Below are 23,517 nucleotides of genomic sequence, written 5' to 3' on the forward strand. Positions count from 1 at the left end.
CTAGCAGTTTGAAAGCACATCAAAGTGCAAGTAGATAAATAGGCAGGAAGGTAAACGGCGTTTCCGTGCGCTGCTCTGGTTCGCCAGAAGCGGATTAATGATGCTGGCCACATAACCTGGAAGATGTACGCCGGCTCCCTCGGCCAGTAAAGTGAGATGAGCGCACAACCTCAGAGTCGTTCGCGACTGGACCTAACGGTCAGGGGTACCTTTGCCTTTACCCACCTTTAGGGCAACACTTCATGTACCTGATAAAGGACTCTATTCCATGAAAGCTTACCCCATAAATTTAAGGTGCTGCAAGACCTAGTCTTCTGCAGAAAAATCAAAGAACACTGTTCCCCCTCTGGAGATCCTGGGTTTTAGTAGCAGCATCCTGCCAGACAGCACTTGAATGACATATCAGGTGCTATGGCCCCTTCAAGCATAAGATGCCTTTTAAAAATGCAGCATGATGGTGTAGCTCCGAGGCTTTCAACCTTTTTGAGTCCACGGCTCCCTTAACCAACTACACTCTTTCTGTGGCATCCCTGTGGGGCTCAGGAGCCCAGCTATGTCACCCCCTGCCTGCAGAGGTGACAGCCTTTCATCCTTTTTCAAACACCCTCCCTTGCGGTGTGTTCCCTCAGCGTCCTCTCTTCTTCCCTCTCCTTGGGAGTCTTTTGGGCAGCTGCAGCTTCTGCCCCTGATCTCTAAGCTGGCCCCCCGCTCCAAAGAGAGATGCCTCCTCACACTGCCCCACAGGGACCTAGGAAGCAACCCCTGGTCAGACCCAGAGGCACCATTTGCCTGGGGAGCTTGTAGCCAGGGTTGCTGCAACAAATATTTGTAAGGCATTGGGAGGCAGAGATGCAAGAGGGAATCTGAGGAGGCAGGGAAGGACAGTGGGGCAGAGGCCAGTGTTGCCCGTAGCACCCCTGACCATCTTTCAAGGCACCCCAGGGTGCCACAGCACACTATTTGAAAACCACTGGTGCAGTTCAATATTTGAAAGATCAGCCACCCAATTTATAAATTTGACATGCTGCCGCCTTATAAAGCCGCAAAACACTAGTGTCATGCCCTATGTCTTTCAAAACATTTTTTATTTGATTCTTATGGTTTGATGAAATGCAAGCTTAACCTTAAAAAAAAACACACCCAGAAATGTCCAGCTCACAAGATTATTATACAGTGGCACCTCGGGTTACATACGCTTCAGGTTACAGACTCTGCTAACCCAGAAATAGTGCTTCACGTTAAGAACTTTGCTTCAGGATGAGAAAAGAAATTGTGCTCCGGCGGCACGCCGGCGACAGGAGGCCCCATTAGCTAAAGTGGGGGTTCAGGTTAAGTACGGACCTCCGGAACGAATTAAGTACTTAACCCAAGGTACCACTGTATTGGTCTCATTTGGTAGATGGGTTTCTGGGGAATGTTAAACCACTGGTCATAAAGCAAGAGTTGCGTCTTCACAGCACAGACAAATTCTGCAGAGGTGCAGTCCTCTTATGCCAGAGGAGGTGTATACTATGTTCCCTTCTGTCCTGATCACAGGCCAACAGCCCAAGCTATGCACTGTTTCTCTGCCTCGTCAAGAACGTGCTGTCTCTTCACTGCTGCAGAACAAAGCTCTCTTGCAACTCAAGGGTAGGCTGGAGAACTTCACTTGCTGTTGGAGTAACAGCCTGGAAAAAGGAACAACAATGGTGAAGTTAAAGGTAATCTGAGAGCTAAACTAGATGGTACAAAAAACACCTCAGGGTGTCAGCCATGGTACATGTAACCCATAGGAGATGTAACCCATAAAAGCTAATGGTTATCATGTCAGGAGCTTTTGTAGGCAAGAGTGGCTCTTACTTCACGTATGAGGTGTAGTGAAAATTATTGAGAATATATACATACACAGATGGCCAGAGAGAAAAACTGCTTGGAAAGGTAAGATGTTAAAAAGACAATGCATACTGAAAGCAAAGTTAAGTAAACAAGACCTAAGGTAAAGGTAAAAGGTAAAGGACCCCTGAATGGTTAAGTCCAGACAAATTCGATTATGGGGCACAGCGCTCGTCTCCACTTTCAGGCCAAGGGAGCCAGCATTTGTCCATAAACAGCTTTCCAGGTCATGTGGCCATCATGACAAAACCACTTCTGGCGCATGGAGAACCATGACAAGTACTAGAGCGCACAGAAACACTGTTTACCTTCCTGCTGCAGTGGTACCTATTTATCTACTCACACTGTTATGCTTTTGAACTGCTATGTTGGCAGGAGCTGGGTCAGAGCAACAGGTGCTCATCCCGTTGGGTGAATTCGAACTGCTGACCTTGCAATCAGAAAGCCCAAGAGGTTTAGACCACAGTGCCACCCGTGTCCAAGACCTAAAGTAACAACAGCTCCATCAATAAAGATGGATCCAGGTATACCCAATCCTTGCTGGTTAGTGCTCCGTTTGTGTGACATCATACGTGAGTGAATTTTCATCAATTTAGGACATGATTCAAGCCACCAGAAATTTTAGTATTTCACTCTGCCTGTCTCCCACCCACTTTTTTTGAGATAAGAAACATAAGGTCGTGGGAGTATGAGATGTTCATCTGTTTGTTTTTCTGTGTTGTGATTTGTTGTGTCTGATTTGTGTCGTTTTTATTATGCAGATATTACTTTGTTCAAAGTAAGCCACAGAATGGTACTGCTGGCAATCAATGACATGCCACTTTGGAGGTGTATGAACTCTTGAAGGTGTAGTTGATTTTACTCTATTCCGTAATAAATGTTGCCTACTTAAATACAAGGAACGAATTAGTACCAAGATTAATGTAACAAGAGAGTGAGGCTATGTTTCTGTATGGTGTGTCAGAACATTCGTTAAACTGCAATGAGTTCTCTATGTGCTACTAAGCTTCTAGAAATTTAACTTGCTTAACTAGGTTTCCTATACTTCATGGGGGAAAGAGACAAGAAGAGCAGATTACAATAAAATCACACCAGAAAGGGGAATAAGTTAGAAGAAAGGGACAAAGCCAAGGGCATAAAACTCCAACTGAAACATAAGTGATAAGATTTCTGAAAGGTATTTTTTTGCTAGAGAAAAAAAGTTAGCATTTATGCCTTGCTACCCACAAAATATAATTTTCAAAAGCATCCTGTTTGAGATTCAAATAATTTTATTAAATGTGTCAGGAGGCTCTCAATGACAACCTCCATTGAACTATTTCAAATCCAAATACTTTCACCAGGAAGCATATCAAATACCAAAATACAAGTGTCAATAATGTATTTCCAAAATAAAGCACCGAATACAGTTACATTCAGCAAAATATTTTATTAATACAGGGAACTCATATACATGTTATAAGTATACGTAGAGCTTGTTTTGCAAGAAACTGTACGAAACAAAAAATAAGGCATATTTAACACAACTGAAGCTAACAACAATTTTAGGACTATTTATGGGTTGGCTCCAGTGGCGTAGCGTGTGTTGTCAGCACCCGGGGCAAGGCAAGTAATTTGCGCCCCCTAACCCGTGGATTTTAGCACTCGAGTGCGAGCGCGTGCCCCCCAGATGTTGCGCCCGGTGCGGCTGGCCCCCCCTGCACCCCCCACGCTACGCCACTGGTTCGATCCAGAGAAGCACAAGTGTAAAGACACTCACAGAAGAACCTCTATACAAGTACAGCCAAATCCCCATTCCCCACTCCAGTCCCCGCACCCCAACCCACACTTTTCTGGAAGAGTCCTTGACCCAGGAGAATTTTTTCAGAAGCCAAAGGGGCTGCAGAGGAGAGGAAGTGATGGGAAAGTCCCTCTGTGCGATCATTCTAAGGCTTTCACTATATAGATCCAGCTGGGTTTTACTGTTGTTGTTGTTGTTTAGAGATTTACTGAGCTTTCAGCATCAAGTTCTCAGAGAGAGTTACCAATATCCTACCTCTTTAATTGGTTAGTTATAGTGCCATATGAAAATACCCAGAATACTGTGAGTGCTTATGAACCGAATATCAGCTTCTAAACTAATGTGAAACAAATATCAACCTCTATATCTCCAGGTACAGGGCAGTATATAAAATCAATCAATCAATAAAATAAATAAAAAGACATTTCCTAAAGTTGCTTTGCACTACAGAATAGTTGTCATCAATGTGCCTGATTAGTGTTCATCTTGTGATAGTATCATCAGTGTTTCTATTTAAACCTAAAAAATGTACAAATCTAACATTTTGACCTGAGTGAACTTTGTATATGAAGTGTCAGAATATGACTCAATTGTACATAAATCATCATTATTAGGCACCCCAATTTTCTTCTGGCAGGAAAGTATCAATCAGAGTAATCAGCACTGATGGAGGCTATAAGCAGCCATAAACACAGAGATCTTGCTTCTGCAGTTATGCCCTTGGCTGTTATAAATGGGTCAGTTTCTTACTGTAAAACAGCGGCCTCTTTAAAGCACATTGCACCTATTTTGGCATCTAGCAATGATGCTTAAAACCCACTCAACAATATGCATCTTCACTCCATTTTCAGGTTACCTGATCTTCAGGTGGTTTCGTGCTGCCCTGTAAGATTCTGATTGGGGTGCTTTAGTAGCATGGATTCTTTGAAACAAAACTGCAGGATAAAAACACAAATGAAAAGATTTTAAAGTTTGGTATATATATTTTTTTAAGTGTATTAAATGTATCAAGATAGGATGGGGGAGGGGGATACTCACACTCAGATGTGCTCTGAAGTTTCTAATTCAACCAGATATTGCTGTAGTATTTTCTGATTTGCGAGGCATTTACTTTGCCTTGACAAGTTTCGCATCTTATGGAGCACAGGAAACTGAGAAATATTTTCCATCTAAAATATGAACATGGCCATTTCAGGGATGATACTAAAGTACTTGTATTAGTTTCCTATTCATCCATACTGGATTAAAAGGAGGTACATTTCCACACAGATTCCAATTAAATAAAACATGCAGAATCAGTATTGCCATTTCCCCATTGTTTCCCACTGGAAGACACTGAAAGATCCATTAGGCCTCAGGAAACTTCTCATGACCACAGCATGCAAAGAACTGAAACCAAATTAAGACATGGTCCAATTCCCTAGGCCACGGGGCTCACTGAGTGGCCTCAGGGTTTGAAATTAGCAGGGCACCAGGTGCATAAAGACTCTCCATTTGTGAGCACCTCAAAAAGTCTGAGTGCCATTTTTTGCACCTGGCTGACACTCAAGGATTACCGTAATGTATGTGCTTTGAAGCCTTGAAGTACATGTTAAGGATAGACAACATGTTAAGGAGTTTAATAATAAAGTGTAGAGTGTTTTGAAAACTGAAGCATGGTACCAGTGGTGACTAGACAGTCTGTTTGGGGGTCCAAAACCCAGGTTCCAGAAGTCCTAGCTTTTCAATCCCAGTTTCCAACATTGGGTGACCTTAGACCACTGTCTTGCAAGCTAATCAGTCTCTTTTAATTCTTTTGAATGGACATCATTCCGGTGAAAGGGAGTGGTATAGGGGGAAAAAAGATGTTAGGATGTCACTATACCAGCAAGATTTTAAGCAGAACATTGCAACTTACATGCAAAGAACAGTAAGCAGCATTCCCCTTATACAACTCACTGTCTCTTGTGTCAGCAATGAGCTACTCCATCAGGAGAACATTCTGGACTGGCATACAATTTGGCACCACAGGAAACCAATTGTGCACAAGGGAAAGTGCCTTTCACACACCCTAGACCATGGCTGAAGTCAAGCCAATGAGTTTCAGTCTTGCTTTTCTGTGAGCACCAAATTCATCTGTCCTTTAATTATTTTATGGAGCTCCAGAAAGGTACATGTTTAAATACTAGAGACAGATAAAAGATAATCTTGAACAAATCTAGAAAGTTGATAGAAGAGGAGATGCTCTCCCGCCGTTTCCCAATTTACAAGATTGGCATATTTATGCTGGATATGACAGGATGAATTTACATAATGGAGATCCAAGTGACCGGGGAGGACAGAAAGGGAGATTTTCAAAATAAAAAGTCAGCTCTAAATTACACCATATTGTGGTCTTTTAAACTCTAGGAATGGCAGAAAGGTTTCAGTGCTGCATACAATCCTTTGATGGAAATCTCAGGTGCTGTTACTTTAGGTCCTAAAACCTGGATTTGAACATTTTGGAGCTTTATGCTCCTGCTTCCTGCAGTATACAGCAGGTGTTGGTAGTATAACGGAGATTCTTTATTTTTATTGGAGGAAAGAACCAATGAGAGATTTTTCGGCCACTCCCTTTTGTATGTACAAATACTTTTTCAGGAGTGTGGATTAAGCACTAAATGCAGGTAAAAACAAGAAGAGAGCTGTATGTAGAAGAAAACATTCTTTGTTCCTGTAGCTTTTCCTAAAGCATTTAGTATATGCAAATATCTTAAAAATCAACACCATCCTATTCTACACTCCACTATGTAGCTGTGTGCAGTGGCGTAGCGTGGGGAGTGCAGGGGGGCCCGGCCGCAACATCTGGGGGTTAGGGTTAGGGGGCACAAATCCACGGGTTAGGGGGCGCAAATTACTTGCCTTGCCCCGGGTGCTGACAACCGACACTACGCCACTGGCTGTGTGGTAAAAGGCCCACTGTTTCTTATAACATCCATTTTATTCAGTTCACTTTGAAGAGAACCTGGAAAGAGGTTTGAAAATTTGGTAACCTACCCACATAGTTGGTATGATCAGAGAGAAATCTATCATAATTTTGGATCAGTTGTGTAATGCAATCATGTAATGTTTAAACAAAGGACACATCCAATAAATTTGAAGGATAGTGTCAAATACTTTTCAAACTCAAGTGTTGCTTTGTGCTAAACAAGACATAATGGCCTGGATCTAAATACCACTGTGTGCAAGTAAAAAGCTCTCCATTTGTTGGAAAAGGGGTTGTCTTTTTGGGGTTTCCTTTCATTGGCAGATATTAATACTACATTGAATCCTACTTTGAAGCAGCTGGAGGTGGTGGACGAGGGGTTGCAAAAGTTTGGGTACATGCATGAAACATCTATATATTCTGTTCAGTATAAGTTCAGAAAAATATCCTATAAAAACTATGTGGTACACATAACTAATACAATGGTAAAAATAACTTTGTAGGGTCTTGTACCAAGTATGGCTTTTGATGTGCTGGTATTGCACTAGAATATTTTTTAAAATCCATTGGATATTAGTTCAGTGTATTTTTTATATTGTATCTGAGATACACATAGAAAAGTTGCTCTCTTGTTTGTATTGGACGCGTTCTTTCTCCCACAATCCCACAATAAACTGTTGCTTTTAACCAGATCCTTCAGTGACTTCAGTACAGGTGTGTGCATGAATGCTGTACAGTCATACCTTGGATCTCAAACGTCTTGGCTCCTGAACAATCGAAACCTGGAACTCAGTGTTTCGGTTTTCGAACAATTTTCAGAAGCTGAATGTCTTGTGCGACTTCCACACCTTTGGTTTCCGAACATTTTAGAAGTCGAAAGGACTTCCGGAACAGATTCCGTTCGACTTCTAAGGTACAACTGTACTTCCCTCGGAAGACACTGAAGTGCATAGCAATACGCAGTTTGAATTTCTTGGCCCAAACACTGTTGATTGAAGTAGGCCAAGAGAGAATGAGAGGAAGAAGAAATGTGGGGCAATGATGTGACTACAATACAGAGTGTCCTATCGCTGGAGTCCAATGAGTAATTTGGCGAGTTTTGCATCCACAAAGGGCATCCACATTTTACACTATTTATCATGCTGGAATGTCCTGAAGCAATTTACTTGGCCTTTTTGCAAGAGCAAAAGCACATATACAAATACTTTTATCTCAAAACACCCTTTTAACTTTAATGTTTGATGCTCTCACCACCTTTAACAACAACTCAGTATGCCACAAAAAATAATACAGTAACCATTTATGACCCCCAAACTAGCAGCAGTCAACTTGCTAAGAAGCAACACAGATGTGTATTAGACTGCAAAACAATTGAGAGCTCAAGTTCTTAAACATTTATTTAATTTTTTGACACATGCAGTAATTTAAATTAAAAATATCACTAGTCATTTGCAGTTCAACTACTTAAATTACTGAATTACTTCTGGTAGGATATGAAAATGTTTTTATTAGTACAGCAAATCAGGAATACAGATGTTTGGTTGCATATTTCAAGTTGCTCTGGACAGTTAATAAGCAGATCTGTCTGTTTGTTCAGGAAGTACTCAGACAGCATGCTGGGGAAGACAATATACAATAACTAGGAAAAAAAGTTATATTGTAAAAGAAAATACAAGGGTAAATGATAGTAGACAATTTGCCTGTTGTAACTTAATTGGCTTCTATTTTAACATGTGTGGGGGGAAATTCATTAAGAAATAAAAGTCTATGTTGTAGCAAAACATTTTATCATTTTCACAATAGTTACTGTGCAAACAGAGAAGGCGCAGAATTTGAAAAAGGAATCGGGTTGCTGAGTTTTGGATATTGTTCTTGTTAGTGTGAGGGCAAAAATTCCACTTTTGTATCCATGCGTAGATATACAATTGTGGGATAAACTCACATACAGCATCAGTAATGAAAGATGCCTGCTTCCATTGATTTTGAAGGGGTAAATGCCAACTTCCACCCACACAGGAGGACTTCCCTTTCCTCTGCTCCCCAAAGAAAACCTAAACATTTACTAGAAACACATTAAACTTCCTAAAACCAGTATCACAGCTACCTACCAAATAGAACGAGTTAAAGATTTCCTTTTTTAGTAAAGTAAACCACAAGGGAAACAATGTATATGTTTTAAAATACTGTTGTACCTTGTAAATCGAACGGAATCCACTTTGGTTCTGGAGCCAAAGTGTGGCTTTTGATTGGCTGTAGCTTCTGCAGCCAATCGAAAGCAGTGGAAGCCCTGTCAGATGTTCGGGTTCCAAAGAACAATCGCAAACCGAAACACTCACTTCCAGGTTTGTGGCATTCAGGAGCCAAAACGTCCAAGTACCACGGTGTTCGGGATCCAAGGTACAACTGTACTGCAAATGACACAGCTAAGAATAGTGTTTTTGAAATAAACCAGATCAAGACAGCACAACAAGCCAATATATTCAGGCAAAGTGCAATTGCTCAAATCCTCCTTCTGGCCATGCGGGAAGAGGCAAGTGTGCTCACAGCAGCTCTTTCCTTTTCTTGCACATAATTCTAGAACTCTGGTTTAGTGTAAGGTGCGAACCAGTTCAATGTGTTCAGTTTCAAGTTATGAATGAAATGCAATTACTTTCTATCTCAGGAAGAAATACTATTTTGCACAGTAACTAACCCCTGCATCATGGAAAGCTATGAAAACTTGCAGTTAATCTTATACATGTTTACTCACCCACTTTGTTCAATGGGATTTACTTCTCAATACATGTACATAGGTTTCGCCACTTTAGTCAAGGAAATGGATTTTGCTTAATAGACTTACATGTGCACAGAGAGAAATCTATCTTGTCTTATCTCTAAGCAGGAAAAAAATGCAATGCAAAAAGTACATGGGATACATGAGCAAAGAGTTTTGATTCTGTCTATGTAAAGGCATTATTTAGCTGCAAACCATGTTTTATTTGTTACAGTATCTATTGGTATGAAAGCTTGTTCAGGAAGGAAATGAATTTCAATAAGTGGGCAGCTTTGATTTTGAATCTATTTTTAAGGCCTAGAGCCTTCTCTTCCAACCTTTCTCAGGGACTAGTAACCCACAGCAACTAGATACCTGACAAGACACTGAAAAAAGACATTGAGTAGTCACTTCTCTTCAGGTCTCTATACCACTCTGCTTATTGTTTATCTACCCATTTGTATCAGATATAGCTGCTTTCATATTCACCTTACTCCGTTTTTTTCTTCCAGCCAAGTTAAACAAGATGGCAAGAATGCAAAAAATTCTACCTATGCTGAGGGTCACCCCTATATGTGCAGCATTTATGTACCTCATTTAAATCAGCTTCCATCTAAGTGTGGCTGAGAGCCAACTACAAGCTCCTCAGCATCCCAGCTGCCATTTCAAGTTCTAGATGCCCATAATTCAATGTATATTCTACAACATGTCTGTACTTGGGATCCACACATAATGAATTCATCATCTGCACAAATCACTAATGACCTTTGTGTAGACTCAGCCCTGGTGTGAAGAAAACTAAACCTGATTTCTCTTGCTCCCCTACCCAGCAGTAGGAAGGTGACTCGGTGATCTGCTGAGGTTGTATTTAAAACTATAGTTGTTCTTCACACTAGAACATTGCAGCCATACACTGTGTGCAGCAAGATTTTAATTTTCTTTCTTCATGGGACAAACAGCTGGACAAAAAGCTCTAAGCCACTTTTCAAATCTTACTGTCGACAGTAATCCAAAGCATTAAGTGCCATTACACCTACAGATACTCCAGCTCTCTGGATTGAATAACATTGATTTTATTTGAGAAAACGGTAACATATATATTTGGACATTTCTTTATCAATTGTTATGCACAATAAGATATTCTCTATGGCTTGCAACCAAGAAATCCAAGTATGCACTCTCATTCCCTCATGTTGGATCAAGCATAGTATCTTAACATGGAGTTACTGTGAGGACCAACAGAAATCTAGTAAATAAATTACTATTATTTTAGGACTCTTTTTTTCAGTCCAACCAGCTATCAGAATAAACAAAGCAACCACAATAGCAACACCAGAACTTGCTGAAGTGTGAACATGAGTTTGTGGACTATGTCCTTCCTCTGCAGACTTCCCACTCCACACCCAATTCTCAACGTTTATTTTATTTTTTTAAATGACTATTTCCCCCCACTGTGTTTTCAGCAGTTCTTATCTTTAGTTGAAAACTGCCGCCTTGAGTCCAGTCAGGGGAAAAAGGCGGAGCACTAATAAGTTCAAGTTTGATTCCTCCCCCTCTTTCTTTTTCCTTTCTCCTCCTATGAAGAGGCTGCATCCTAATGTTTTAACTTAATCTTTTAAATTGTATTTTAATCCACTTATTTTTTTATTATTGTTAGCCGCCCTGAGCCCGGTCTTGGCTGGGGAGGGCGGGGTATAAATAAAAATTTATTATTATTAATAATAATCCAATACAATGATACCCGAAAATTCACCGAACTTGCCTTTCCCTATACATTGGGCACCAAATAAGTTGGGAACTATCTACCATGGGGGGGGGGTTATATTTCATGGAAAGTTTCTGGGATTTCGGGCTTTGGAAACTCAAGTAGAGGGGAACGTGCAAGGCTGGCGGATTCGCCTGGTTGGCTTGGACTGTCTCCGGGGTCGGGAGCGAAGGAGCGTGTGAAACAGCGAACTCCCCAGAGACGGCGGGAGGAAAACACGAGAGGCAAAACTCCAGCCCTTCACAGCCACTTATCCTCGAGCGACTACGGCACGAAGACTTTCTCCGGCGTGAATGGGCTGAACGTGGACGGCAGACTAAAAGAGGTTTCTCTAAAAAAGTTCGCGGGGGTGTACAGCTTTGAAAATTAAGGGCCGGGACAAAACACTGCAAGGCCATATGTAGTCAAAGGTATGAATTGGGGTGGGTGAGACTGAGGGAAAGCTCACGGCGGGAAAGCCTCCCACTCCTAAAGAAAAGCGCCATAGTACCGAGGCCCCTCGCCATTGGCCATCCTCCGCGCCAATCAAACAGTTACGCTAAACCACCCGCCCCACAAGCAAAAGCGGCTTCCCCGTTGGATAAACCGGCTGCCACTCCACCCTCCGACCCTCAATGGTCTAACCCTCCCAACTGCCTCAACCCTTCGACCTATGAGGCTGTCACTCAGATTCCAACGCCCCGCCTCCCAGAGCGCAAGCCCCGCCCCTTTTCCAACGGTACCTCACAGAACGGACAGGCTCCCAATCACGCCAAAACCACGCCCCCCTCCCTCGGAACGGCTGGCTCCCGGTAACGCGGCCCCGCCAAGATTGTTTCCCGTGGTCGCTCACCTGGGGAAAGTAGCGGGCTCGGAGCGGAAGCAACTTCCCCCTCCCTGGTTTGTAACCCCTCACAGCCGCCGCTTCTGCGCAACGCCCGCCAAAAACCCCGTCCAGTGCGCACGCGTCAGCCCCTCCGCCCCCTTCCTAACCTCACTGCGCCGGCGTGAGGCGCGCGCATTTATCCCCTCTCCCTTCCTCCCCTCCCCGTTATTCGTCAGAAGCAAGACTTTGTGACGCATGCGCAAGGTGTGCAGCGCGCTTCAGCGTAGGCTCGCCTCAGAGGCAAGTTGCACGTATTGAACTCTCTTTCCTCCTGCACCCCAAGCCCAGCCCGGCTCGCGCCTTCATCATACCAACCACCAACACAAAAAAACGCTCAGGAATACCAACTTAATTCCCGCCTCTATTAGAATGAATGAATAAAAAGCTAACCAACCCCCCAAAAGGGTATCCGTTGGTCCCAGCCAATCGCAAGAAACCTGCGTTCCGAACTGCCCAATGAAAGAGAACCTATTGCGACTGGTTATTTGAGGAGTAAAGGGCGGGGAATTCCGTCGGAGTCGGAAGAGTGACAAAAAACCCAACCAACGGAAAGCCAACAGGGGTAGGGATAACGGAGGGAAAAGGGCGGGGTCGCTACGAGAGCTTCCAATGGAAGGAGAGCAATCTGACCGTTGTCCAGTGAGAGGCGACGAAGCCGAGAAGCCTGCCCAATGAAATGGGGCCGGTGTGGGCGTTACTAGTGAGGCGGCGGCGCACTCGGTGACTCGGCCCCTTTTCGTCTCTGCTTCACCGAGAGGCAGCGTCGCTTTGTGGGGAAGCCGGGCTAGGCCTTGCCTGTAATTACGCCGCCGCCATGTCGAAGTCTGAGGTAAGAGCCCTGGTTACGGGCGGTTTAGTTCCATTCTTTCGACCCTCAACCTGTGGCTTGTTTTTGTGGAATTATGTCTCCTTTGCCTTTAGGGATCGTCCGATTACGGGTGCGATATGTCTCCTCACGAAGTAAGTCTAAAACAAAAAAAAATGTATATATTCCCTATCCCGGAATCGTTTTCTCTCTTTCCCCGCCATTTGCCTCGCCTTCTGCTTCAAGGCCTAATGGTCTCCGGTCGGCCTGCCTTCCTTTGCCGCCTGGCCTCTTTTTTTTTCCCCACCTCCCCTCGGGCTACGCATGCGCGCTGGCTTTCCAGGGCAGGCGCCATGTTTCACAGTGCGTGGCGGTCACCGCTGCTCTTCCCCGACGCTTGGAATGGCTGCGCCTGCGCTCTGCGGGCAGGAGGATTGGCGCGCGCCTGCGCACTGGCCTCCGGTTCCCCTTCTTCGAGTTGCGTGGGGGATGGGGACGTGTGCACACCACGTGCTCTCCTGCTTTGTCTGCAGTCTCTCCGCGCCCCCCCCCCGCAAATGTCTCCAGTTTCTCCCTTCGCCAACTTTCCCTTATAACCGTGGGTGCCTTTCACGCTTTCGCCCCTGTCTCTTGGGTGATAATTTTCTTGGGATTCGTGTACATAATGCATGTTTATCATTCAGTAGGGAGGCCTGCCTTCCTTAAGCACATTACTCCCAACTAGGTATGTAGAACTTGAGGCGCTACTATTAGGGAACAGCCTGAAAATCTGGCCATTTTAGGGCTACAAAGTTTCTGGCTCTGCCGAGCGACCTAAAATACTACAATGTTGCCATCCTGTAGCTGAAAATAGACTTGCTGCTTTCCTGCCCCCTTTAGGTTTTTTTTTCCCTTTTCTTAGAAATGGATTTTGATAGGTAGCTTGTAGTCTTCGTTAGAAGTGTGTTTATTTGTAGACGGGCAGATTTAAGTGAAGGAAGAGCAATATTCTCAACAAGACTTGGAAAGCATACTTGTGTGTTAGAAAATTAAGCAGTAAAATACATAGCTGATGCATTTCCTATTGCTTTACTACATCATAATGGGTAGCTGTATTATCAGAACAAGAATAAAAGGCAGTCCTTGGTTATTTGGGATATAGTGATTATATGAAATAGTGACAAATGCAGGATTGGAGTGTGCCCCTACTCTTGTTGAGAGGTTTTGCTGGCATGTTGATACCAGTTAGGGTGCTAGCAGGGAAATGGGTAACAAGTGTGCTAACTCATCCAGGGATTATTGTGCATTAGTAGGCTTGCTTATCTACATGAAGCTGTAGTTCGATGGGAGAGTCCTGCAGTGCCACCTTCCTTGTTCTATATTTCCCTACTCTTCTCTTTTTCAGTCCCCCAAGGAACCTGAACAGCTACGCAAACTGTTCATTGGCGGCCTAAGTTTCGAGACGACAGATGAAAGCCTTCGCAATCATTTTGAACAATGGGGCACACTTACAGACTGTGTGGTAGGTTTTCATACGGGGATTGGCTTTTAATTTTGTTGAGGACGTTTCTAACTTGGTACTGTAGATGGCATTACCCAAGACAAATGAATGTTTTTGATTCCTGTAAGAATCATGTATTCCATGGCATGCTATGATGTGTATTGTATCCTTAGAACAAAGTGAAATAATCTGACTTGGCTTTTTTATCCTAGGTGATGAGAGACCCAAACACTAAGCGCTCCAGGGGCTTTGGATTTGTCACTTATTCAACAGTGGAAGAGGTTGATGCTGCCATGAATGCCAGGCCCCACAAAGTTGATGGGAGAGTTGTTGAACCAAAAAGAGCTGTATCCAGAGAGGTGAGAGCTGCTGTCGGCTGCACTAGTGAGGAATGTGCCAAAGTGCTGTACAGTGGTACCTTGGGTTACAGACGCTTCAGGTTACAGACTCAACTAACCCAGAAATAGTGCCTTGGATTAAGAACTTTGCTTCAGGATGAGAACAGAAATCATATGGCGGCGCAGCAGGAGGCCCCGTTAGATAAAGTGGTACCCAGGTTAAGAACAGACCTCCGGAATGAATTAAGTTCTTAACCCGAGGTACCACTGTATTAGTTTTGTGTAGCTGAAGACCATAAACATTGTGTTCATGTATCTGGTTATCCAGAACTGCAGTTAAAGCAACTATATTAATACCATTCTCCGTTCACTGATGACATTTTTTTAGTGCAGTGTTTGGTTTATTGGATTTAAATCAGCTTATTGGCAGGGAAGGTACAATGTAATTAAAACTATACTTTCAGTGCCAGTAGGTCATGCAATATTTAACCTGTTGCATCCTTTTGTGTTTTTTTTCAACCATTATAGTTAATCATGAAAGTCTTTGGTGGTATGCAGGGTCCCTGTGCATTGCTATATTTTACATGGCCATAAGAGCAACTATTCTGTTGGTTGGTATTCATGTAATGCTGTAATCCAGTATGTGGCTCTGGTCAATTCCTGGTTCTGAATACATAGGATTTGTTTAGTGTGGAGCAATTCATGTTTATTTAGAAGTGTCCTTCTCCCCCACCCACCCCAAATTCAGTGGTGCATACTTGTGGTGCTCTCCAGCTGGAACTCATGGGAATTGTAGTCCCACAACCTCTAAAGAGCATCTGTTGGCTGTCTCTGAACTACAGCACATAGCCTTGATGTAAAATATACACCAGTCTTCAACTTAACCTAAACATGCTGTCTGTATGATAGCTTTCTCCAGTACAGAGAGTTGCAGAGCAGTGGTTGGGAGAATAAAATGATAGCTACTGGCTCACAATTGATAATCCAAACCTAACATTGCATTTATCCTGTCTTATTCTAGGACTCTCAAAGGCCTGGAGCCCACTTAACAGTAAAAAAAATCTTTGTCGGGGGAATTAAAGAAGATACAGAAGAGCACCACTTAAGGGACTACTTTGAACAGTATGGCAAAATTGAAGTTATTGAAATAATGACTGACCGTGGCAGTGGCAAGAAGAGGGGGTTTGCCTTTGTTACTTTTGATGACCATGACTCTGTGGACAAAATTGTCAGTAAGTGTATTATTTGAGTTGGTTTGACTTCCAGTTTTAGAGTTGCAAAGGAAATAATGACAGCAAGGGAAATACTGACAACACTTTGTCGTCTTTATATAGTTCAGAAATACCATACTGTGAACGGGCATAACTGTGAAGTCAGGAAAGCCTTGTCAAAGCAGGAAATGGCGAGTGCCTCATCCAGCCAAAGAGGTGAGTTTTGTGGCTTTGATTGAAATGAACCTAGGCTTCTAGTGCCTCTTTGTAGTGCTGAAGATTGTTCTTCTTTTTGTTAGGTCGTAGTAGCTCTGGCAGCTTTGGGAGTGGCCGTGGAGGCGGATTTGGCGGTGGTGAGAACTTCAACCGTGGCAGCAGCTTTGGTGGCCGTGGTAAGGAAAATTTTACTGGTTACCGTATTTTTCGCTCTATAACACGCACCAGACCATAACACGCACGTAGTTTTTAGAGGAGGAAAACAAGAAAAAAATATTCTAAATGAAATAGTGGATATATGATTTTTGTGGTTCATGCTGTGGCCACAGACATGTGATCTGACAGTGAGTTTGGAGTAGCCCAATGCAAAAATCCTGAGGATCCATGTGGATCCATGCTTTGTAAGGAAGGGGAGGGAAGGAAGGGGAACCATGGATCCTCTGCTCTCAACTGCAGCAGATCCCCCCCGCCACCCACAGGCATTCGCTCCGTAACACGCACAGACATTTCCCCTTACTTTCTAGGAGGAAAAAAGTGAGTGTTATGGTGCAAAAAATACGGTACTTTCAAGATTTAATGTTGACACGAGGGCTTCAACGACTTCAAATACTTATTCCAAAGAATCTGTCCAGGGCTCATGTTTTATAACCCACCCCAAAGCCAACTGTACTAAAATGGGAGAAGAAACCTTATTTCAGTGTCTAGTTATTGATTCAAATAGATGGAAGTTGCATGTTCATATTTACCTATCTCTTGTGCAGGAGGGGTATACCAGCCAGAACATTGGTCTTTAGCTGGTTGGTCAGGAATCCCTACTAGTTTTTAGCATGATTTGAGGTGGGTTGTAACATCAGCTTAACTACCATGCTACAAGAAATAAAGAAGCAATGCCCCAGCTTGGTTGTTTTTTAAGGTATAAGAACTCATCTAGAAGACAAATTCCCAGACCTCTGCATTCTGGTTGAGCATTTGCAGGAATAACATGCTTAACTTCTCTAGGAAGATAGTAAGAGAAATGGTTGGAAAATGTTTTCTTCATAGCCTGCTTTGAATGTGTTTATAATAGCTGTATTTTAATAAATCAGCTAAAATGTAATCACCCGTCATCTTAATGAACTGATCCCGGTACTAACAGTAGTTCTTTTTCTCAGGAGGGTTTGGCAGTCGCAGTGGCGGAGGTGGTGGCGGCGGCGGCTATGGAGGCAGTGGAGATGGCTACAATGGGTTTGGCAACGATGGTAAGTTTGCATCAACTGCTTTGAGGATGCAGATCTTTCCAAAGTGGCTTACAAATTAAATTGAAAGGCACTTAACATCAAAAGACTATTATCAAAACCCAGCAGCCTAACTGGACCCTCCCCCATGACAGCTGGCAATGGATAAACCTGCAGTTGGGCGGGAGGTAGTCTTTGATACCTTCCCCAGCTTCCCTTCCTCTTCAAGTTCTTAAAAATATTTTCCCCACACATGCTAATTGAGAACTTTATGCTGTGAACAAGAACATGTCCTTTTCTTAAAGGCTATGGAGGTAGTGGACCCGGATACTCTGGAGGAAGCAGAGGTTATGGCAGCAGTGGCAGCTATGACGGCTATAACAATGGAAGTGGCGGCTTTGGTGGTGGCAGTGGTGGTAAGTGTTACATTTGGGTGCTAAAATAATCAGCTGCATGCACAGTGCGGATCATTACTTTGGTTTTGACAAATTCCCAGTGTGGTCTTGGCATTAAATTTCACATTTGCTTCAGTACCTATTGCCATATGGAAAATCCTCTACATCTTCACTTAATTAAAATAGTAGCAACTAGAATAATAGAAGCAGAATTGGGCACTCAGAAGGCCATGTAGTCAACCCCCTGCAATGCAGGAATGTGCAGGTGGCCACCAAGGAGATCAAACCTGTGAACTTGGCATTATCAGTATCAGACTAACCAACTGAGCTAACTGGCATGCTTCAAGGCAAAGAGACATAAAGAGGATCCTGTCAAAAGGACTTAATACAAAAAAGTCTGTGAATGCCAATCCTTGTATAGTTCAATATTGCCTTTTATGACTGCAGTGGGTATAAGCTTTAAAGGTCTTGATGCACACATGAGACTGCTTTGGGTTAACTGAACTTTTTGTGTTGGTAGCAGGGGATCTTTATGCTTTGATATTTTTTTTTAATAAGGCACTTTTTGAATGCAGTAGATTAAATAAAAATGACCACCTAGGGTAGACAATGTAATTCCGCATTTTGCAAAATTGTCTCTGGAGAAGATAAGCAGTATGTATATCTTCATGTGATGCTGGGTATAATAGACAGGGATGGCAAATTGTTCCTAGTTTGGTAGATGCAAGTAACCTGTTGAAAATCACTGCTTCTTACTCTATACAGGAAGCAGCTTTGGAGGCGGTGGAAGCTACAATGACTTTGGCAGTTACAACAACCAGTCTTCAAACTTTGGGCCGATGAAAGGAGGAAACTTTGGAGGCAGGAGCTCTGGGCCATATGGTGGAAGTGGGGGTAGGCGTCTTAAAACTGTAGTAAAGTTGAACCGCATGAACTTCTATTTTGTTCCTTGATCACAGGGATTGCGGGGGGGATAAGTCTATGCACCTCTCTGAAAATGCAACTTTGATTATTTCAGGTGGCTACGGTGGCTCTGGTAGTGGCAGTAGCTATGGCGGCGGAAGGCGGTTTTAATTCCTAGGTAAGAATCTTCCTTTTAACCACTGAATATGCAGTGCTGATGAGATTTAATTGTAACTCTTAATTTAGCTGAGCAAAGTTATTGTAGTTTAAGCTTACTTGGACTAAAATACAGATGTTAAAAGCTAATATATGGATTGGCAGTCGGTGGGAAGAAGCTTGCTATTGGATTGTAGCTTTGAGTCTCAAATGTGTTTAGATTAACAACTTTATTCCGTATTATTCAACAGGAAACAAAGCTTAGCAGGAGAGGAGAGCCAGAGAAGTGACAGGGAAGCTACAGGTTACCACAGTTGTGAACTCAGCCAAACACAGTTGTGGCAGGGTAGAACTGCCTCATGAAGACATGTGTTAGACAAGCGCTTGTTTGCAAACATCAGGACTGTATTTGTGACTATCTGTAACAGGATATTTTAGTTTTTGTGTTCTGTGGAAAGTGCAAAGCATTCCAACAAGGGTTTTATGTAGATGATTATTTTTTTCCACACCCATGCTGTTGATTGCTAACTGTAATAGACTGATCATGACGCTGAATAAATGTGTCTTTTTTAAAATGTGCCGTGTATAAGTTAAGTTTCACTGTAAGTCAATATGTACTGGTTTTAGCTGCATAGTTGCTGTGCAGGCTTAGTTTAAAGGGTATCAATGCCTGTTGACAGGTCTACTATAATACCGTATCAAAGACCAAATAGCAATACTGCCCACAATTACAATGGCTGTATAAGCACCTGCCATTGAACCCTTGAAATGGCACTTTGGACTCATAGTAGTAATATATATATATACTGGGGTATGCTGTGATACTTGTGAAATCTAGCTGGTTCTGGATTGCCACAGATACGCCACGAGTATCAGCCCTGCGCATTTTTAAATTCCACACCTTTTAAAAGTCTTAAAGCCAGGGCCAGTTGATTGAGTCTGCTGAGGGTTGTAAAATCTCCAATACTGGAGCTAATGCCCGGTCCAAATGGTTTTTGCAACCTGTTCCTAATGGGGGTAGGATTTGTTTCCATAACCAAAGAGGCTAGTAAATATGACTTCTAGTAAAATATGACTTCTCATCTGCTCCTAGCTAAATGTTTGGGGTTGGTCTGTGAAATACTACAATTATTAAGAAGGCATTGAGCATCCTAGTTAACTGGGGAAGATTGGAACAAAACAAGTTGTGTTCTTTACTAAATAGCTAGACAACAGAATTATATTAGTTTGTGTATGTTGGGCAAAAGCTTTTAAAAGCTGTAGATCTGGGTAAAGGCTCCACAGTTGTGTAGCCTCTGTCTTTATGGTTGATTAGAATTTTTTACTGGAAGCAGTTGTGTTTAAAATAGTGCTGTGAAGTGAACCACCAGTACAAGGATTTCCACGTGTAACAACTCTCTCCTCCCCTTCTCCTACCCAAATCTGCTCACAAAACCTTGAACAGATGGGGATTTCTGTTGTGCAAATGGAAATACTTGGGCTGATGGGATGCAACATTGCAGCATATAAAAGAAATGGGTCTGAACGTTCTTGCTGGGTTAATAAACAAAGCTTTCCTGGTTAGAATGCAGGAAAACTTCATAGGGCCATTGGTTAATGCTGATGCCTAAGAAAAGCAGTGCACATGTGAAACTGGTATACGAGGCAGCTCCCCAACAAGGCTTCTCCAGTTTCCTGGCCTTGTCTCGGAAGAGCAGCTCTTTTCTGTCAGCTTTAATGCTTTTAAATTCTTTGGATTAATAAAGTAAAGTTAAATTAGGCCCCATCTGCATTAAACGTTTAAAGCAGCATCATTCCACTTTAATGCTCATGGCTTTCCCCCAAAGCATCCCGGGGTCTGCAGGATTGCACCCCTAACAAATGGCAGTTCCTAGGATTCTTTGGGGAAAATAATGACTTAAAGTGGGATGGTACTGCTTTAAATGGTTTAGTGCAGATGGGGCCTTAAGTCTTGTGGGCATTAAAGACAACTACTTGTCTGCTAAAAGCACTTTGGTAACTCCATTATTCCTACATCATCTAATCTTGAGTGGGACAGCCAATAAGTTCTGTCTCACATAGTGGCTTAGATGCACTGGAACTCTGCAGCCCATTTTGGGGATAGTGTGTATTTTGTTTTTTGAAGAAACAGTTCCAGGCATTTCTCCCTCCCCAGTGCAGTTGACAGTAGAATATTGGCCTCTTGGCTGTAATGATTTAAAACTGCTTTCTGGTCTACCTTTCCATTCTGTGAGGTGGAGCCAAAACTGCACTTAAAAGTGGAGGGTAGGTGGGTTTGTATAGTGCAGGTTTTCCCAAGTATTTGGTCTCCAGCTGTTTTTGGATTACAACTATCAACCTTAGCTAGCAGGACCAGTGGCCAAACATGGTAGGCATTGTAGTCCACAAACAGCTGGAGACCGAAGTTTGGGAAACCCTAGTATATTGGTCCAGTTAATCTTCACTGAGACCTGAGCACACCGTAAGGATTTCCATCCTAGCCTCTTGTTGAAATAAGACCAATTTTAACGTGTGCTTAAACTTTTTCTAAAGCTGCAATGGTGTTTGTATATATATCATTTTGTTTGACTGGTGAATGGCTTAATTTAGAATGCAAAACTGATAGTCCTGATGGGTTTTTACGTGGCTGAGTTTGCAATAGCAGGCGGATCCTTATTCTGTTGAGGGAGACGAGACCTCAGGATTCACGAAGTAATGCTCGGTTTTGGCATGGTAGCATAACCACAACAGAGGAGAGCACGCCAGGATCCGAAAACTAAGTAGCTTTACAAAATCCGGGAGGCTTGCAGATGGTTGAGCTACTAGGAACGGCTAGCAAGCATAGCTCCGAATGGCTTCCAGCTCAGACGCTACCACAGCTGAGAGTAGACGCGTGTTGAGTCGAGTGGACAGATAAGCCAGGTGCAGGCTTCTGCTGACTAGAAAAGTGCTCAGTGACCACCGGAAGGAGGCAGACGAGAGTAAGGATCCTTGCTCTTAGGACTAGCAGTCAGACGCAGAAGGAAGGAAAGGTTATATTACTGTACTGGTAGGTAAGAACAGATTTTACTTATGTCCTATACAGTTTTGTTATCCTGCTAAACTTTTCTCAGAGGCTGAGTTTACCTTGTAAATACTAGTTGAGCTACTTAAATTTTCCCAGTGCTGTAAAAATAAGCATTAGATGGGTAGAACATAATATTGACTTGCCTATTTTTTTTTTATAAAAAAAAAATTTAGTCACAACATGGGTGATGAAATGTATTTAACGAAAGCACTGCCTCTTATCTCCTCCTCTGGTAGCCTTGTGGACTTATAAAAGCATAATACCACAATGCACTGGCTATACTGCTGTAAATGCAGACTACTTTGGGGGGAGGGGACTCCCATGCAAAGTACCTGTTAAATGTAATAGGGTGAGGTCGTATTGAGTATTTTAACACATCTTCCTTTTTATAGGAGAAGAGCTGTCAAGTGCTAAAACACCTGCTCCCAAGACAAATGGACTCGGATGCCCCTGAATCTCCTTTTCTGTTTAAAAGGTAAAACCAACCAATCTTAAGAAGGTGGGTGAGGCAGAATGTGGTGAAGTGACCGGGCACAATAAAATACAAGAAGGACTTGATAGTTAGCTGTAGGATAGAATCATAGAATTGTTGGAAGGGACGCAAGGATCATCTAGTACAGGCATAGGCAAACTCAGCCCTCCAGATGTTTTGGGACTACAACTCCCGTGATCCCTAGCTAACAGGACCAGTGGTCAGGGATGATGGGAATTGTAGTCCCAAAACAGCTGGAGTGCCGAGTTTGCCTATGTCTGATCTAGTCTAACCCCCTGCAATGAAGAAATATGCCAGGTAGTTGCTATGCGGAATTAACCTATAACCATGGCAATATGAGCACCACACACTCGAATCAGTGGTGTCCAAACTTTTTTCAAAGAGGGCCAGATTTGATGAAGTGAAGGGCCATGAGGGCCGACCAAAGTTATTGAGGTTTTTTTTTTTTTTAGGATTTTACCCCAGGAAATAAACTGCCATGGGCCGGATTAAACTGACCGACGGGCAGGATTAGGCCCACAAAACGGACTTTGGATATGCCTGCTCTTAGTCAACTGGGCTAACTTTCAGTATTTTGTTTTATTTCTAGATTGATAGGCAAATACTAGGCTGCATCTAGGAATGAAGAGTAATACTAATGTGTGTTCAAATGTTCCCTGTGTTTCATCCTTTGTTCTTTTCTTGTAGGACTCTTCAACTTCACGTACCACAAAGCTTTCCAAGAAAGTTTAAATGGCTACTGGGTAGCTATATACATAAACTATTCATGTGAATAGCTGTTAAGTAATTTTTTTGTAGCAACTGGGTTGCATTTTCAGACCTGTCAACGTCTAAGGCACTAGTGAATTCCATAATAACAGGGTTGAACTCTACTTCATTGTGCACTTTTCATTGCAGAATTTATTGAAGTAGACCTACAGTTATGTCTTCAGATTTCAGGTGCTCAACACCTACAGTTTCTCCCTTCCATAAATAAAATGACTGGGGCCAAAACCCCCATCTTAATAAAATGAGCATTATTTGCATTTCTTAGCCTCGTTTTTCAAGCAGGGACGGACACAGATAACTCGGTTGAGGCGCTCTGCTCCTTACACAGCGCACACACAGCTTTGTTGAAATCATCCTGCTTCCCTGAAATACATTGGGTGTATGTATTTGCTCTAGCAGCCAGTTCCTTCGGGTTTGTAAAACACAACCGCCCCACAAACCTTGGATGCACCAAACCAAAATGACTTAAAATACTGATGCTACAATGCAAAGGGAAATGCAACATGAGGCACGA

General features: G+C 42.8%; 2 protein-coding genes across 7 annotated transcripts in view; one reads left to right on the forward strand and one right to left on the reverse strand.

The window, feature by feature from the left end:
* CBX5 (chromobox 5) overlaps positions 1-12,483 on the reverse strand; it is a 47,741-nt gene extending 35,258 nt beyond the window's left edge. The window contains exons 1-3 of one of the 5 annotated variants that reach the window (XM_083729110.1): positions 11,946-12,061; positions 4,691-4,821; positions 4,509-4,587 (exon numbers count right to left, since the gene is read on the reverse strand). The gene's annotated coding sequence lies outside the window, so the exon portion shown is untranslated. Of the gene's footprint in view, positions 1-4,508; positions 4,588-4,690; positions 4,822-11,945; positions 12,104-12,372 lie in introns of those variants that run through there. The other 4 variants (XM_083729111.1, XM_083729112.1, XM_083729113.1 and 1 more) reach the window with 4 other exon arrangements.
* A 182-nt stretch (positions 12,484-12,665) lies between these two features.
* On the forward strand, positions 12,666-19,271 carry HNRNPA1 (heterogeneous nuclear ribonucleoprotein A1). Of its 2 annotated transcripts, XM_083729016.1 has the most exons (12): positions 12,666-12,807; positions 12,900-12,938; positions 14,168-14,284; positions 14,476-14,622; positions 15,623-15,833; positions 15,936-16,028; positions 16,112-16,204; positions 17,180-17,266; positions 17,548-17,658; positions 18,403-18,531; positions 18,656-18,718; positions 18,948-19,271. In XM_083729016.1, the coding sequence occupies exons 1-11, from the start codon at positions 12,793-12,795 to the stop codon at positions 18,709-18,711; spliced, it is 1,098 nt and encodes a 365-aa protein (XP_083585142.1). In that variant the 5' UTR covers positions 12,666-12,792; the 3' UTR covers positions 18,712-18,718; positions 18,948-19,271. The 2 variants fall into 2 exon arrangements, with proteins under 2 accessions (XP_083585142.1, XP_083585143.1); XM_083729017.1 differs by lacking the exon at positions 12,900-12,938 and having other exon boundaries at positions 12,667-12,807.
* Positions 19,272-23,517: the final 4,246 nt, after the last annotated feature.

The sequence above is a fragment of the Podarcis gaigeae genome (genome assembly GCF_964106915.1).
Source record: "Podarcis gaigeae genome assembly, chromosome: 2".
Taxonomy (NCBI): domain Eukaryota; kingdom Metazoa; phylum Chordata; class Lepidosauria; order Squamata; family Lacertidae; genus Podarcis; species Podarcis gaigeae.